This window comes from Henckelia pumila, chromosome 2 (assembly GCF_033568475.1).
Source record: "Henckelia pumila isolate YLH828 chromosome 2, ASM3356847v2, whole genome shotgun sequence".
Lineage (NCBI taxonomy): Eukaryota > Viridiplantae > Streptophyta > Magnoliopsida > Lamiales > Gesneriaceae > Henckelia > Henckelia pumila.
In genome coordinates this window covers 143,109,023-143,123,651 of record NC_133121.1, presented here as the reverse complement: position 1 = coordinate 143,123,651, position 14,629 = coordinate 143,109,023, and the positions used below count along the sequence as shown (strand labels likewise).

The following is a 14,629-nucleotide window of genomic DNA, read 5'->3' as shown; positions in this document are numbered from 1 at the left end:
CTGACATGAAAATTATAAATCCTTGAAATAAGATTACATAGATCAGGGATAGTTAAGTTTTTTTTTATAAAAAAAAAAAATTGAATTGATAAGTTCATAAAATGATATTAACGAAATAATAATAATAAAATTAAAAAATTAGATTCTCAAGTCCATCATATTTACATGCATGCTTATCACGTGTCACTTATTTGCAACGAAACAAATTCTTGCAAGCCCTCAATACACATGTCCAAGTATCCACAGTGACCATTTTTTTTACCAAATGAATATTACATCAAACTAGCATGCATTTTCTTAGCAATTGTCACTTATTTGCAACGAAAATTCTAATTCATGAAATCCCTTAATACATATACATCTAAGTATTCACGATAACCAATTGTTTTTCTACCAAATGTTGATGACATCATACTTGAACGTACGCTTGATTATGTTCTCTTCTCTTATAAAAAAAATTCACTTATTTGCAACAAATGCTCGAATTTTTGCAAGCTCCCAATGCACATATCCAAGTATCCATGCTTATTGATTGATTTTTCTACCAAATGACTAAACAACGTATATACTTGAATGCACGTTTATCATGTTAATTATTTGTAAATAAATTTGAATTCTTGAAATTCTCAATGAACATGTCAAATATTCACGATGATTGACTGATTTTAACATCATATTTTATTGCATGGTTAACAATTAACATGTATCACTTATTTATAGAAAAATTTGAATTATTGCAGGCTCTCATACACGTGTCTGAGTATTTTGGATTATCAATTATTTTTTCTTCCAAATGGCTACATCAATCAAAAGGACAAACTGAAATTTGGTAAATGCTGACATGAAAATTATGCATCGTTGTAATAAGATTACATAGATTAAGGATAATTAATATTTTTTTAAAAATGAATCGATATGTTCAATAAAATGATATTAAAGAAATAATAATAATAATAATAATAATAATAAAATTAATAAATTAGATTCTGAAGTCCAGATAGGATCCTAAATGAAATCCTTCTTAATGTGGAAAAGTATCCCAAAAATGAAAAAAATTACCAAAAAGCACCAAACGAAATAAAGAAAATGATTTGAATAATACAGTCACTTTCAAGGCCTTTAGGGAAGATGCCCGCAGTTATCCGTAGTACCTTCCCCATACAAACTTGTACCCTCGAATGCCAAGTAAAATTTCCCCCCCTCTCCTACTCATATACTGCGTGTCCCCACTGTCACCCCATCAGCATACCCAACCTCCTTTTCTAGAGAGAGAGAGAGGCCAGCCCATTTTCTCTCTCTATTCAGAGGGCTTTTGAAGATCAATTTTGCTGGGGTTTATTCATTGGGATTCTTTGGCTCAATTGGCTTTCATTTCAATTTTTTTTTTTTTTGTTCTTGTGATTTTTGAAGTTTATTTATGTAATTTGGGGAATGGAGTTTGTGGGAAGAAGGGTGAAAAAAACATTTGAAGGGCACGGTACATTTTTCGGGACGGTTCAAGGGTACCAACCCAACAACGGGTTTTTCAGGATCGTGTACGAAGATGGAGATTCCGAGGAATTGGAGTTTTCGGAGGTTGCTTTGCTTTTGGTGCCACCGGAGCCTTTGCCTTTGCCTCTGCCTTTGCCGCAGCCTTTACCTCAGCAGCTGGAGTCCTCCTCCGCCAGAAAGCGTGGGCGCAAGCCAAAGAAGAGCCGGATCACTGACACAGGTAAAAGTGATGGTAATTCAGGAATTAATGGTGATGTTTGTAGTGATTTGGGAGGTAGAGGTGGTGGTTCCAGTAAATTGAATTTGAATTTAAATGAAGGGTTGGATTTTAATGGTGGCGGGCTCAGTTGTTTGAACAACGAGGTTCATGGGCGTAATGAGGTTGGTGGTGGCGCTAAGCTGCATGGCTTGGACTTGAATGCGGGGTTGGATATGGAGTTGGATGCAGGGATAGATATTAATGAAGCGTTGTTTATCAACGAGACTTCAGGGGCAAATAAAGGACTGATCGATTTAAATTTAGATGTAAATGAGGATTTTGAGAATTTGTCTGCTGAAAGAGGTGGTGGATTATTTGACTTGAATTTGCAATTAGTGGAGGATGATGGTAATAATTTAGATGATTATGTGGGGAATGCTAGAGCACATGAAATGGTGTGTGCTGAAAGAGATGCACACACAAGGACAGAGTCGGTGGAAAATGCTAACATGGGAGTTTCGGAGAATGGGGATGGGGACATGGGGAATGTTGATTTATGCAAGGAACAAGAAGAAGAGAACTTGTTGAATGCTAATGGGGTTGATGATGAAAATGCAGCAGCTGGAAGTTCACAGAGGAAGAAAAGGGGCAGGAAGAGAAAGGCTACTTCAAATAATAAAATCGAAGTGGCTACGCCTGAAATTGTAGAAGTGGATGGTGAAAGTGGAACTTTAAACTCAGAGTTGGAAAATAGAGAACAAACCCCGTTAAAAAATGGTTGTCATGCAATTGACTGTGATAATGGAAATTCAGTTAGATCTTCGAGTGGGAGAAGAGGTAGGAGAAGAAAAGAGTCATCAGATAATAATATAACCTTGCCTACATCAGAGATGAGTTTGAGGAGGAGTAGTCGTAGAGCTAAAAGGGATTCACTTTCTGATCAAGATCATGCTTTTAATACGTTCGGGTTGGATGGAAACAATTTTCAGTTATCATCACCAGCAGCTAGCTTCATATTTGAAGAAAAGATAACAGTGTCAGGACCTGAAAATTACAGGGGTCACATTCTACCACCTAAGGTGGAGTTGCCGCTGTCTTCTTGCAACCTGGATCTCGATGGAGTTTCTGTATTTGATTTTCTGTCTGTTTATGCATTTTTGAGATCTTTTAGTACTTTGTTGTTTCTAAGCCCCTTTGAACTGGATGATTTTGTGACATCAGTTAAATCTAACGATTCAACGTCATTGTTTGACTCTATTCATGTTTCCCTTTTGAAAACGTTACGGAAGCATTTGGAAGCTCTTTCTGACGAAGGTTCTGTGTCTGCATCCAAATGTCTCAGGTAACTGAATTCGGTCTAACTTGAAAAAATGAACATTTTTCCTGGTTGCTTGTTATTTTAGCTATTTAACATATGCAGGTCTCTTAATTGGGATTTTCTCGACTTGATCACGTGGCCCATATTTGTGGTTGAGTATCTGTTGTTGCATAGTCCTGGTTATATACCTGGTCTAGACCTCTGTCATTTGAAGCTTTGTCAGAGGGATTACTACAAACTTCCTGTGTCAGCAAAGGTTGAGATAATACGGAATCTTTGTGATGATGTAATTGACGTGGATGCCTTTAGATCAGAGATAAACAGAAGGACTTTGGCGACAGAGCAGCACATGGATATTGACCGGAATACAAAATTAGAGAATTCAAGAAAAAGAAAGTCTATGATGGATGTTGCTAGCACTTCTTGCATAACACAAGACGATGCTGACGAGCCTACTGATTGGAACAGTGATGAATGCTACCTTTGTAAGATGGATGGGAACTTAATATGTTGTGATGGATGCCCTGCAGCATTTCATTCAAGGTGTGTGGGTGTTGTTAGCAGCCTCTTGCCTGAGGGTGATTGGTATTGCCCTGAATGTGCAATCGACAAAGATAAACCCTGGATGAAAGTGGAGAAGTCAATTCGAGGAGCAGAATTGTTGGGAATGGATCCTTATGGACGACTATATTATAGCAGCTGTGGTTATCTTTTGGTGTAAGTTCCTCTATACAAAGTTCCATAAGAACATTATACATTTCTATTTTTCTTTCTGAATACGTGATCAGTAATATAAACCAGTAAAAGTACTCTATTTCGTGTGTAAGACTTGTAGATGCCTTGGTTAATAATTTTCTTAATTTTCTTGCTGCTAAAAGTGCATGTTAATGGAAAAGAAACAAAACATGCAGAAGGTAAATCTTACCCTAAATATGTACACCAAACTTTGGGGTGTTGATTCTACTTTCTAGAGTACAGTATGGATGCCATGAACACTCTTAATACCATTTGTTAGCCTTTTATATACTCTCTGTTTATGCATGTCTTCTAAGCACTAGTGCTTAGCACTAAAAGATTCCATTTTCCCAACTCCCTATTAGGGGCGGGCTCGGGCTTGAATAATGATGATGATGATGATATGAGTAAGTTTGGGTGAAAAATACGTCGATCCTTGCTGTACTTGATATTTATCTTTGAAATTTTCTAGTCAATAATCATATCTTTTTCATCCTTTTGATTTATAGAGTTGCTGTAGTCTGAGCAAGCACATGCGATTTGATTTTTCATGCGATTTGATTATTCCATGATGGAGGTTCCTCAGTAGGTTGTTCAGGAAGCGTAAATGGAGGGATAACACTTGTCCTTTCTGCCGTGTTGTGAACCATGTCATTTATTGGGTTGAAAATTCCTTTATTAGCTTGTAGATTCAGGGTTTTTTTCAAAATGTCAACCCTGAAGTCACCAATGCGTTGCAGGGAGACATGCTATTTCTTTGCAGCATGACTTGATTATTTGATCAAGTTCATCTCATTCCTGCTTATTTTTGTCAGTTCGCCATTTGTGCTTGTTATGGTCACCTGTTCTTTGAAGGTGATGATTAGTCCTTGTTGTTAAGCGCCTTCTGGTCGAAGGTGATAATTAACTGTAGTGGTTTAGGACCTTATACCTGTAATCTTGCCTTTTCCGCTTTCCGATGACGACACATACCACACATGTTTGGTACATCAATTCACACCTCAAGAACAAGTTGCCTTTTTTATAAGTTGCCTATTTTATTTTAACAAACTTGCATTGGTTTATATTTTCCTGAATAGTGTTGATATACATGGTGAAGTGATGCAACCAAACCGACTCCTAAACTGTCGTTCTGGATGTTTTTCAAGGTCCTGTCCATCCACAAAACGTTAATCATTTCCATGTGGAATTCTTGGAAATTCTGTAAGATTAGTTTGTTTTCTCTCTTCGTCTTGATCATCGTGGAGCAAAAAAGAGACGAGACTACGAGACTAGATATATCCTGACTGTTTGGATGTTTCTAATGTCCTGGCTACCCACGAGACGTGAGAAGCAGATATTAGGCTTCTCACGATATTAGGCCTTGCTTCTAGAAGATATTAAAAGCTTTTGTTTGGTCCTATTTCTCATAAACATTTTTTATCTTCAGAAATGAAATCAAACAGTACTACCTAAACTTATTTTCTTTCCTAAAGCAGCCTCATTTACATTCTATTTTTACATCTTCTAACATGAATACATGATCAATCACTTTAAATTTGTCTTTACGTCATTTCCTTGTAAGACTCTTAATTTTGTTAACCCAATGTATTATACTTTATTAGTTTATCCAATGAACACACCATTAGAAAAGGTATGTATGATGTAGTGTCGTACTAACCAAAAACATTCTTGAACAATATGGTATCTGCAATAAACAATCTCTTTTTAAGGAAAACACATACATCACGTTCTTCAGTAGAATACCCAAATATCCATATATCAAGAAACATTAAAAGGAGACCAAACACAAACAATAATTCATCGAATATCTGATAATCAATGTTCTAAAAAGCGGTAGGCGGGCGATCGTCCATCGCCCAGGGTCTAGACGCTTAGGCGGGGCAATCAGTTTTTCTTCTTAGCCTAAATATCTAATTCTTCATCATCTTCATATTATTCCTATAATTCCTCTTTATCGAATTCAAACTCAAAATTCATGGCATGTTCCTCATCTTCATCCGATACAAATTGATTGGTAAACATGTCAAATAATCTTTTTAAAAAGATTTAAAATAAAAAATATTATATATTAATCTAGGCGGTAGAATCCGCCTAGGCGGCATTAGGTAGCCGATTAATGTAATAACACCCCGAGGCGTCAACTATCTAAAAATCGGGGCGGTGGGCAACCGCCTAGTGCCGTCTTTTAGAACAATGCTGATACTCACTGAAAGCCCGTAAGCATGTGCGTACAGACTTGCGGTGCACTGAGACTCTACCTTTGTGAATAAACAAAGGCTTAGTTGCTTAGCACTTCAATGAAGTTTATCCCTTAATAATGAAAGCATAAATATTGGTGTTGCTTTAAAGGTTGAGATGCTTTTCCTTTTTTTTTAATCATTAGATGTAGGTGGGCTGAATCAAAACATTCACGTATATAATATCTTCGATTTTTGAATTGTCGAGGTTTTGATTCCAAGTTTCATTTTTAAATAGTGGTGGTATATTCGGACAAAATTGTCGCTGCCTCTGTAATTTTTTGGTCGTTCAGCTAAAGTAGTATTATAGGCATAAAACATCAGTGGTATATATCAGTTTGGTGTGAGTTTTAGTTTCACAAGAACCCTTGGTTTTGGTTGATGTATTTTTATGAACCAAACCAAATCATATTTTATGTAATAGAAACCAAACAGCAGAAGACCAGGAATAACCCATAACTTAGGCATATGTTTTGATTTTGGTTTGAATGGGAAATTAGAAGTAGTAAATTGCAAATCGAAGTGTAGTGTAAAACCTAGACAAAACTTAGTGTATCTTCAAGTTAGTGTTTTTCCCAATTTTGAATATATTTTTTCAGTTTGTCTATATATTATGTACATGCCTATTTAAGACAAAGTTGTCTTCACTTGACTTGTCATGCAAGTCTGGCCCTTTTTCTTCAACATAACGCGACCATGTGATTTGAAATTGATTTAAAATTTTCAAATAGGAAAGTCAGCCCCTATCTTGAAATCAAAATTAAAATCTGTGAATGATGCCAAACAAAGCAATGTTACAAATTGTATTTGGAGCATGGCTAAAAGCGATAGGCACATTAAAGTGTGTCCATAGATTGGAAACTAAGTGTTCGGATGAGCATGTCCATCACGAGGAGCCTTTAGAAATAGAAAATTACATCCCTAATCATAATAATCCAAGACATGATATTCCGTAATTTAGATTATAAATAGATTTTTTGTCATTTATGGACTATGGTCTAAATGTAATTTAAAATTATTGAATGGCAGTATAGGATCAAACGCTCGCCGTTTCATCAAAATTTATGTATGTTACTAACGGTGCAACTCAAATATTTCATACAACCATCCAAGCGTCACGGGTCAAGCACTCCACGAGAATTGAACATGTGACATTGGCTCTGTTACTGATTAGAGGATTAAACTTGTTACTTTACCAAAAGTCATAAATTATACAGCAACCCAAGCATCATGTGTCGATCGCTTCTAGTAGGTGCAAATATTGCACTTTAACAGACATTACATTAGTACTCTTTAGTTTGTGAATACAATGAAAAACAATGTTACATTTCATTTTAGATTCACACTTCACAGTCCCTAAGTTTAATGTGCCGACTTGAGCTTTTAAGCTGTGCATTAGCCATGAGATGAGACACCTGCTTTTCTCGTAATGATCGTGCCTAAGCTCGCTCTAGGAAGAAGAGCTGAGCCTCACATTAAGTCTAGGCATATGCGTTATGAGGTAATTATGATTTTAAGTTGGGCCTATTTTATTGATTCCAATAAAGTATGTTAGAAGGTTCAACTCGATTCTCTTGTTTTTGTCCTCATTTTCTTCGAAATTTTGTGGATGTGTGATAGAACTTTTGGTGTGCTTGATAACTTGTTGGAACATAAACAATACATGCTATCTAATCTCTATACTTACAACATTAAGCATGAGAGAGGCTTTGGTTCGTTGGTACGACCTCCTGCATGCTTTTTGCACTTTAATAGCTATTTAATCATGGAAATACCACCTACTTTTTTTTTTGCCTTTTGGTGGATATTTATTTACGTAAACACCATTTTTATATATTTTTATTTCACCATTTATTTTTTGTTTTCGTTACAAAAAACGAACCGTACAAGCAGTATTAGTTTATATTAATTGTTATAACATTTTGCTTAGAAAAAGTATGACATGCTTTTGTAAATTTATTTCCTCACTGGGGTAATCTATTACATATTTCCGAGATTATGATTATTTTGTAAGTTGTAATCCTAGTTATAAACTTATAATTACAGTATATTTATTGTACTTTTGCATTTGAATGTATTTTAACCTCCACATCTCTTTCTTGCAGGCTAGAGTCATGCAGTGATCAATATTCATTTTGGTTTTACGATAGAAATGGCTTGCCGCCCCTTATTGAAGCACTAGAGTCGCCACATTTTCTCTATGAAACAATTATAAATTCTATCTGTAAGCAATGGAATATAGTTCGTGAAGTTGATGGGAACAGAAATTATTTGGACATTCGGTCCTACTCTATAAAGTCAGTTTTTCCTAACAAAAGACAACTGCTTGATATACACCCAACAACCTCAGAAACACAAAACAAGTACAAAGTTGATGCTGAGAAAAAGTTTGATGAAAAGTCGATTGTAACTACCTATTCCAGTAATATAGATCTTGAAATTGTAGAGCGGGATCATGTGATTCAGGGGACTGAGAACCATACTGTGAAGGTGGAAAATAGATTGGAAAGTTCTGAAGGATCAGCTGAAGTCTCTCAAGCATTCATGATTGATGTGCCAAAAGAAGGTGGGTTGGATAGTTCGCGTATCTGCACTGAGATATCGCCGGAGTCTCAGATTCCAGGGGATCTGGCAAATGCTGGAGATCATTTTACCATATCTCCTACCTTGGTAACCAGACAAAGGAATAATCCAAATTCTGCAAATTATGGCAACACACAACCATCCATAGATAATAGAGATATAATCTCCCAAGTGCATCCGTGGACAAAATATGTCAACTGTTATGAATTTGCTCGAACAGCATCATCTGTGTTCGAAGAGTTGATGTCTAAATCATCAGATGGGTCTAGTGCCCCGAAATCAGTGGAAGGAATTATAGCAGGGCAACTGAAGATTGTTTCGAATAGATCTGCTGAGTTTTATTGGTCAAATATTCATAATTCTGTTGTGAACACTATGAAAGAAAAATGTGGGTGGTGCTTCTATTGCAAAGTTCCTGATGAAGAAAGGGATTGCTTATTCGTCATGAATGACAGTTTTCCAGCTATAGAAAATTTTAAAAGCGAGGCATTTGGTATTCAGTCAGGAAATTATAGGAAAAACCATCTTGTTGATATCATGTGCCATATCATATGTATGGAAGATCATTTGCATGGTCTGCTGTTGGGCCCGTGGTTAAATCCACATTATTCCGAGCTTTGGCGCAAATGTGTTCTTGGGGTGACCAACATTACTTCGCTGAAAACTTTGTTGCTCAAGGTACACATATTCTTCCCTTGAATGCATATACATACTGAATCCTTATACATTCGACTTATCTGAAGATGCACTGCAAAAAAAAAAAACATTTTGTAAATGTTTTAGCCACGTGATGCGATTCATTGATTACCATGTCTAAATGAATAACCATGGATCTGGATTACTATTTCAGGTCATGTATCACAGAGAAGAATCCTGGTAGATATTTAACAGATTTGTCTACTGTAGTAGCTTATGTCATGAGTAGTATGAGTCATTAGAAGAAATCATCAAATCTCCTGTTTATAGATTGGAATTCAGTTGCATCCTACAACGAGAATTCCATATTGCTTTTTTAGGAAAATATTATATTGGTTTTTATTCAGGGCAATTTTTTAAAAGACCTGCTGTGTGTGTTTTCTTTTAAAAATAGCCCTTTCCTTTGTATTCCAATACACAGTGGAAGATTATTTTTAAAGACAAAACACACAATGGGTCCATTGACTATAATTTCCTCTTTCTTCTTCTCCTTCTCTTTCTCTCTCTCTTCCTGTAATAAAATGAAAATGATTTTAAATGTCGTAGATGAATATAAGTTTCCAGGTCTTTGCCTCAGGTCTTGGCTTCCCTCTGATTTGAACTAGTTTTTTTGTTCTTTTTCAGTCCTGTCTTTGCATTGAAACTTCTATCTTTTATTTTTCCTAATTTGTGTTGTTCTAGTTATCTAATTATCTCAGGGTTTTGCTACCAGGTAGAGGCAAATCTGAATCATTTGGCACTCTCCACGGGATGGCGACAGAATGTAGATACTGTTGCAACAATGGGTTCTGCTGCTCATATTGTGATGAGCTCATCCAGAGTTTCTTCCAAACATGGAATAAGAAGGAAAAGAGCCAAGAGTTCAGAGCCACAGATTACCCCATCTTCGAATGCCATGACTGGGCTAACTTTATTATGGTGGAGGGGTGGAAGGGGTTCACGTGGGCTTTTCAATTGGAAGGTTTTGCCTCACTCTCTCGTTTCCAAAGCCTCCCGACAAGGTACAAACATTTATTATGTTTCCGTGACAAAACAGGCAAGCCTTGTGATTTTTTAGTTGTCTTACTGTACTTTAAATTAAAAAAATTTTCAGGCGGATGCAAGAAGATAACAGGCATTCTATATCCCGAAGTTGGAGAAAATGCCAAGAGGACTAAATGCGATGCCTGGCGAGCCGCTGTTGAGACATCGAGAAGCGTGGAGCAACTTGCTCTTCAGGTATATCTCGCATCCTCTGTTTTCCAAATCAAATGGCTTGTTATGTACCTTTCGTCCACCCGAATGACAACCATGTATAGATTGCTAAGGTTCCTCCAGAAACAGGTTTTCCTTGAGATTTAGTTTTTCCTCACTAAGTTGCTTTCTGCTGAGGTCAAATTACTTTAAAGATCACACTTGTGATAATCATAGTTTTTAGCTTGTGTTCTGCTAGGGAAAGTGTACTCTGATCAGCTATTACTCATAGAAGAGGGAAAAAGGGATACTGGTGTGGAGAGTAGCTTTAGCAAATTTATTGTCATATAATGAAAGGAAATGCTCACGAATATCATTTTCAGGTTAGAGAGCTTGATGCAAACATCAGATGGGATGATATTGGCCAAACTAACCTTCTCTCAAAAATGGACAAGGAATCCAAAAAATCTGCCAGATCATTTAAAAAGGTTACTATTCGCAGGAAATTCTCTGAGGGAACAGTTGTCAGGTATCTTTTAGATTTTGGCAAAAGAAGATTTATCCCTGAGGTTGTTGCAAGACATGGAACCATGCTTGAAGATGCATCAAGCGTAAGGAAGAAATATTGGTTGGAAGAGTCACATACACCATTATATCTTTTGAAAAATTTTGAGGAGAAGCGAATTTCCCGTAAATCGAATAAGATGAGTTCTGGAAAACTTCGTGAGAACAGTAGAGTAATAAGGAAGCCATTGGAGGAAAGGGGATTTTCATACCTTTTCTCTAGAGCTGAGAGATTGGAGAATTATCAGTGTCAGCACTGTAACAAAGATGTTCTAATCAGGTATGTGCGACTTTTATTGTGTATTCATGGTCTGAATGAGAACATTCAATCATGTTATTATTATTGTAAGGAGATCCGAGAGCAAAATGTGCAACTTTTTTCGAAGTTATGGTCAGACGATTGACTTTGTTGTTTCATATCGAAAGAAACCATCTGTAGTACTTTCATGCTATGGAAAGATCTGAGCAAACATAATTAAATGAGATTCTTTCCTCATGGACTGGTTTTACCCTTCGTGTTCATTATATCTTTGCCTTTGAGACTTGCTTTGCTTGTAAGTATCACTTTTGGTTCTGCGTTGGCATGACCAGATTATTCCTCTTTGTGTGCAGGGAAGCAGTGAGCTGCCAGTATTGCAAAGGTAAATGCTCGTCATCTAGTTTGGTTTCTTCTTGACGACCTATGCATTTGTTTGTGACCGCTGATTTAGCAATATTAAATGACTGTTGCATTTGCCTTGTTTAGTTTGTTAGTCTTGTAATTTTGGAAGCCAACAGTAGAAAACGTTGGTATCCCCTGTTGCCACGGACACACTTTAAAGAATTGCAGAAGTATCCCAACATAATCTGTGTGATAGATGGAGAACAGCAGGAGTATCTGAAAATTAGTGCCCATGCATGTTAAAGTCTGTTTGGAAGAGCCAAGGGACATGATCCAAAGGTGTCGCTAGTCCTATATAATACTATTAGAAATAGCTTGGTGCTTGTAAGTTATCAATTCCGACATTTGAAGGGGTTATTGGAATAAAGACTATGGATGAAGTCTGAAAATTTAATATTATTGTTAGAATTAGATTCGTTGATATCAAAGGTCCTATTAATTCAATGGTCTTGAACTGAAAATGGCTGTACTATCAACTTTTAAGTTAAACTTCCTGCCCAATCATTGCGGCGGTTGGTTGGTATTGTGGTTAGAAGTCATATTGTTAACATAGCATTAATCGCAGTGGTCGTGGTGGTCAGGAAATGGAAATATTTGATTCATTTAGCTGACAAAGGTGGCTACTCTGGTTGTTGGAGATGGCTACAATTTTTTGAATGAGAATGCTTATATATTGATGTATTTATGCTCTGGAACTAGTTTTGACTTTAGCTGGTAGATTATGTTGCATGTTTGATTCATTTGGCTATTCCTTTTTTTTCCCCTTATGTGACCTATAACTTCTACTCATTTGATAGTTGAATCAATTTTCAGGCTTTTTTCATAAAAGGCATGTTCGAAAATCTTTTGGTTATATTACCGATGATCCTACATATACTTGTCATAAATGCCCGGATGGGGACTTTGTGAAAAGTGGAGCTACAGAGGGAAAATCTGGGTTGTCAAAACCTACCAATGCTTCCAAACAACTGAAGCTGGTGCAATCGGGGAAAAGGAAAAGGCTGGTGAAAGGAAAACCACAAGTTAAGTCTAAAAAGTCAAAAGGGGCACCTTTAGTTATCTCTTTGCGACGTTCTGCTAGGAATGCTGAACGCATGTCGAAGCTGTCATCACAGAACACTAAGGTGAAAAAAGGCAAGAAGAAAAAACAAGCTAAATCCAAAAAGGACAAGTTGAAGAAGCTGAAGAATGGTTGTTGGCAGAAGAAGAGGACACCCGTTAACAGCAGCTACTGGTCGAATGGTCTGCTGTTGTCAAGAAAACCAGATGATGAAAGATTGATGCAGTTCCGGGACAAAATGCTTCTTGTGCTTGCTGGGGAAGTGGCTTCCAGCAATGATAAACCAAAATGCAGCCTTTGCTGTGAATTAGAATATAAGCCAAACCTGGCTTATGTGGCATGCGAAATTTGTGGAGGTAATGATCATTTAACTATCGGCATGAGAAACCCATTTGTTTACTTACCTGCACCAAACTTCAATCTATTCACAAATTATTCCTGTTTTTGACAATGGCTCTGTTCAAGTTTCCGGTATTGTCAAAGCAGCTAAAACTAGTTATTTTTTCAGTCATTGAAATATGATCCTCTTTCATTTAAGTTTTTATATTCTCCCAAGCTGATTTTTTCTTTTGCTGCTTCCCGCAGTTTGGTTTCATGGAGATGTATTGGGACTCACTGCTGATAAAATTTTGAATCTCATCGGCTTTAAGTGTCACAAGTGTCTTAATAGGACACCTCCTCTCTGCCCCTATAATTTTCCACCTGGAATCAACGGGACCGAGCTGATGCCCGAAAATAATCCCGAGATGGGATGCCCAGAGGAAGATTATAAGGATTTGCCTCTCTCGTACAACAAACCAGAAGATTTAAACTTTAGGTCTGATGATGGAGTGAGCAATGCATCATTGGATTGGGTCCTTGAGCAGCAGTCACCTGGATTGATGCCTGAGCCAGAGCAGAAAAAGAAAGACTTGGCGCTAGATGAGAAGATATTACCGATCAATGGTTCTGTTGAAGAAAGAAAGCAAGAGGTGTTCAATGCCGTTGAAACTACTGAGTCTGCAATTTCCGTTTCCAACCTGGTGGATAAAGAAGCTGAATTTTCACCATTAACCAATAACCTTGTGGGGAATAGTTTGACAAACAATAAACTAGAATCTGTGGCCAGTGAACCTCTATCTAACTCTCATGAGTTGTCCCAAAAGCAGTCAGGTGATATAGTATATGTTGGGAGAGGAAAACGTAGATAAGTTTAGCAGCTGATACTTTTCTCTTTTCTAGACAATGTCGTAATACCATAGTTCAAACATTATGTGAAACTTGAAATAGCTGAAAAAGTCAGAAGTTCATTAAAGATAATTTCCATCTGTTTTCCGAGAATGAAGAACTAACTTCCGGCTTCTTTTTCTTTAGCAAATATATGCTTTGTTTTGTTTGTTATGATTGTTTCTGCCTTTACTTTTTGTGAGGTAAAATAATGGTTTTCTTTAAATTTATTGTACTGTGTTATCTCATTGTCACTCTATTTTTGCCTGATCTCCTGGATGTCTTAATTGTTCCATTTTTTGAATTGATTCTATAAAAAGGCAGCAGTCTTGAGGCGCGGTTCTAAATCTTTTTGCTGTTTGATTAGAAAAGCGCATCTCGATCTCCTCTGTTTACTTAGTGGTTAGTGCTCGAGCTGCAACTTGATATGTATCTTTGGTTAGGTTTAAATTCTTTAGTGATTAATTAACGTTTATATTTGATTTTTTAAAAGAGTTGATTCATTCTACTGTTTGCAGTTGGTGTAGTATTTTTCTCCTTTAAACGGATAGCAAATCCTTTCATTTTGATACTGAGGAACTGTAAATCCATGCTGTGTACTGTGGCAAAACAAGTGATATTGCTCATCTTTTTAGCAAGATCACATTAAAAGTTCATGCATTGCTGCTTGTTTAGTACAGGTGCAAAACGATTTCCATGTTAA

At 36.7% G+C, this 14,629-nt stretch overlaps 1 protein-coding gene across 1 annotated transcript; it reads left to right on the top strand.

Annotated features, from left to right (window-relative positions):
• The first annotated feature begins 1,209 nt into the window (after nucleotides 1–1,209).
• On the top strand, nucleotides 1,210–14,060 carry LOC140879439 (DDT domain-containing protein PTM). Its single transcript, XM_073283133.1, has 9 exons — nucleotides 1,210–3,032; nucleotides 3,111–3,725; nucleotides 8,089–9,244; nucleotides 9,975–10,263; nucleotides 10,356–10,480; nucleotides 10,819–11,279; nucleotides 11,612–11,640; nucleotides 12,474–13,076; nucleotides 13,306–14,060. Exons 1-9 carry the CDS (start codon nucleotides 1,432–1,434, stop codon nucleotides 13,908–13,910), a joined length of 5,484 nt encoding a protein of 1,827 aa, XP_073139234.1. The 5' UTR covers nucleotides 1,210–1,431; the 3' UTR covers nucleotides 13,911–14,060.
• Nucleotides 14,061–14,629: the final 569 nt, after the last annotated feature.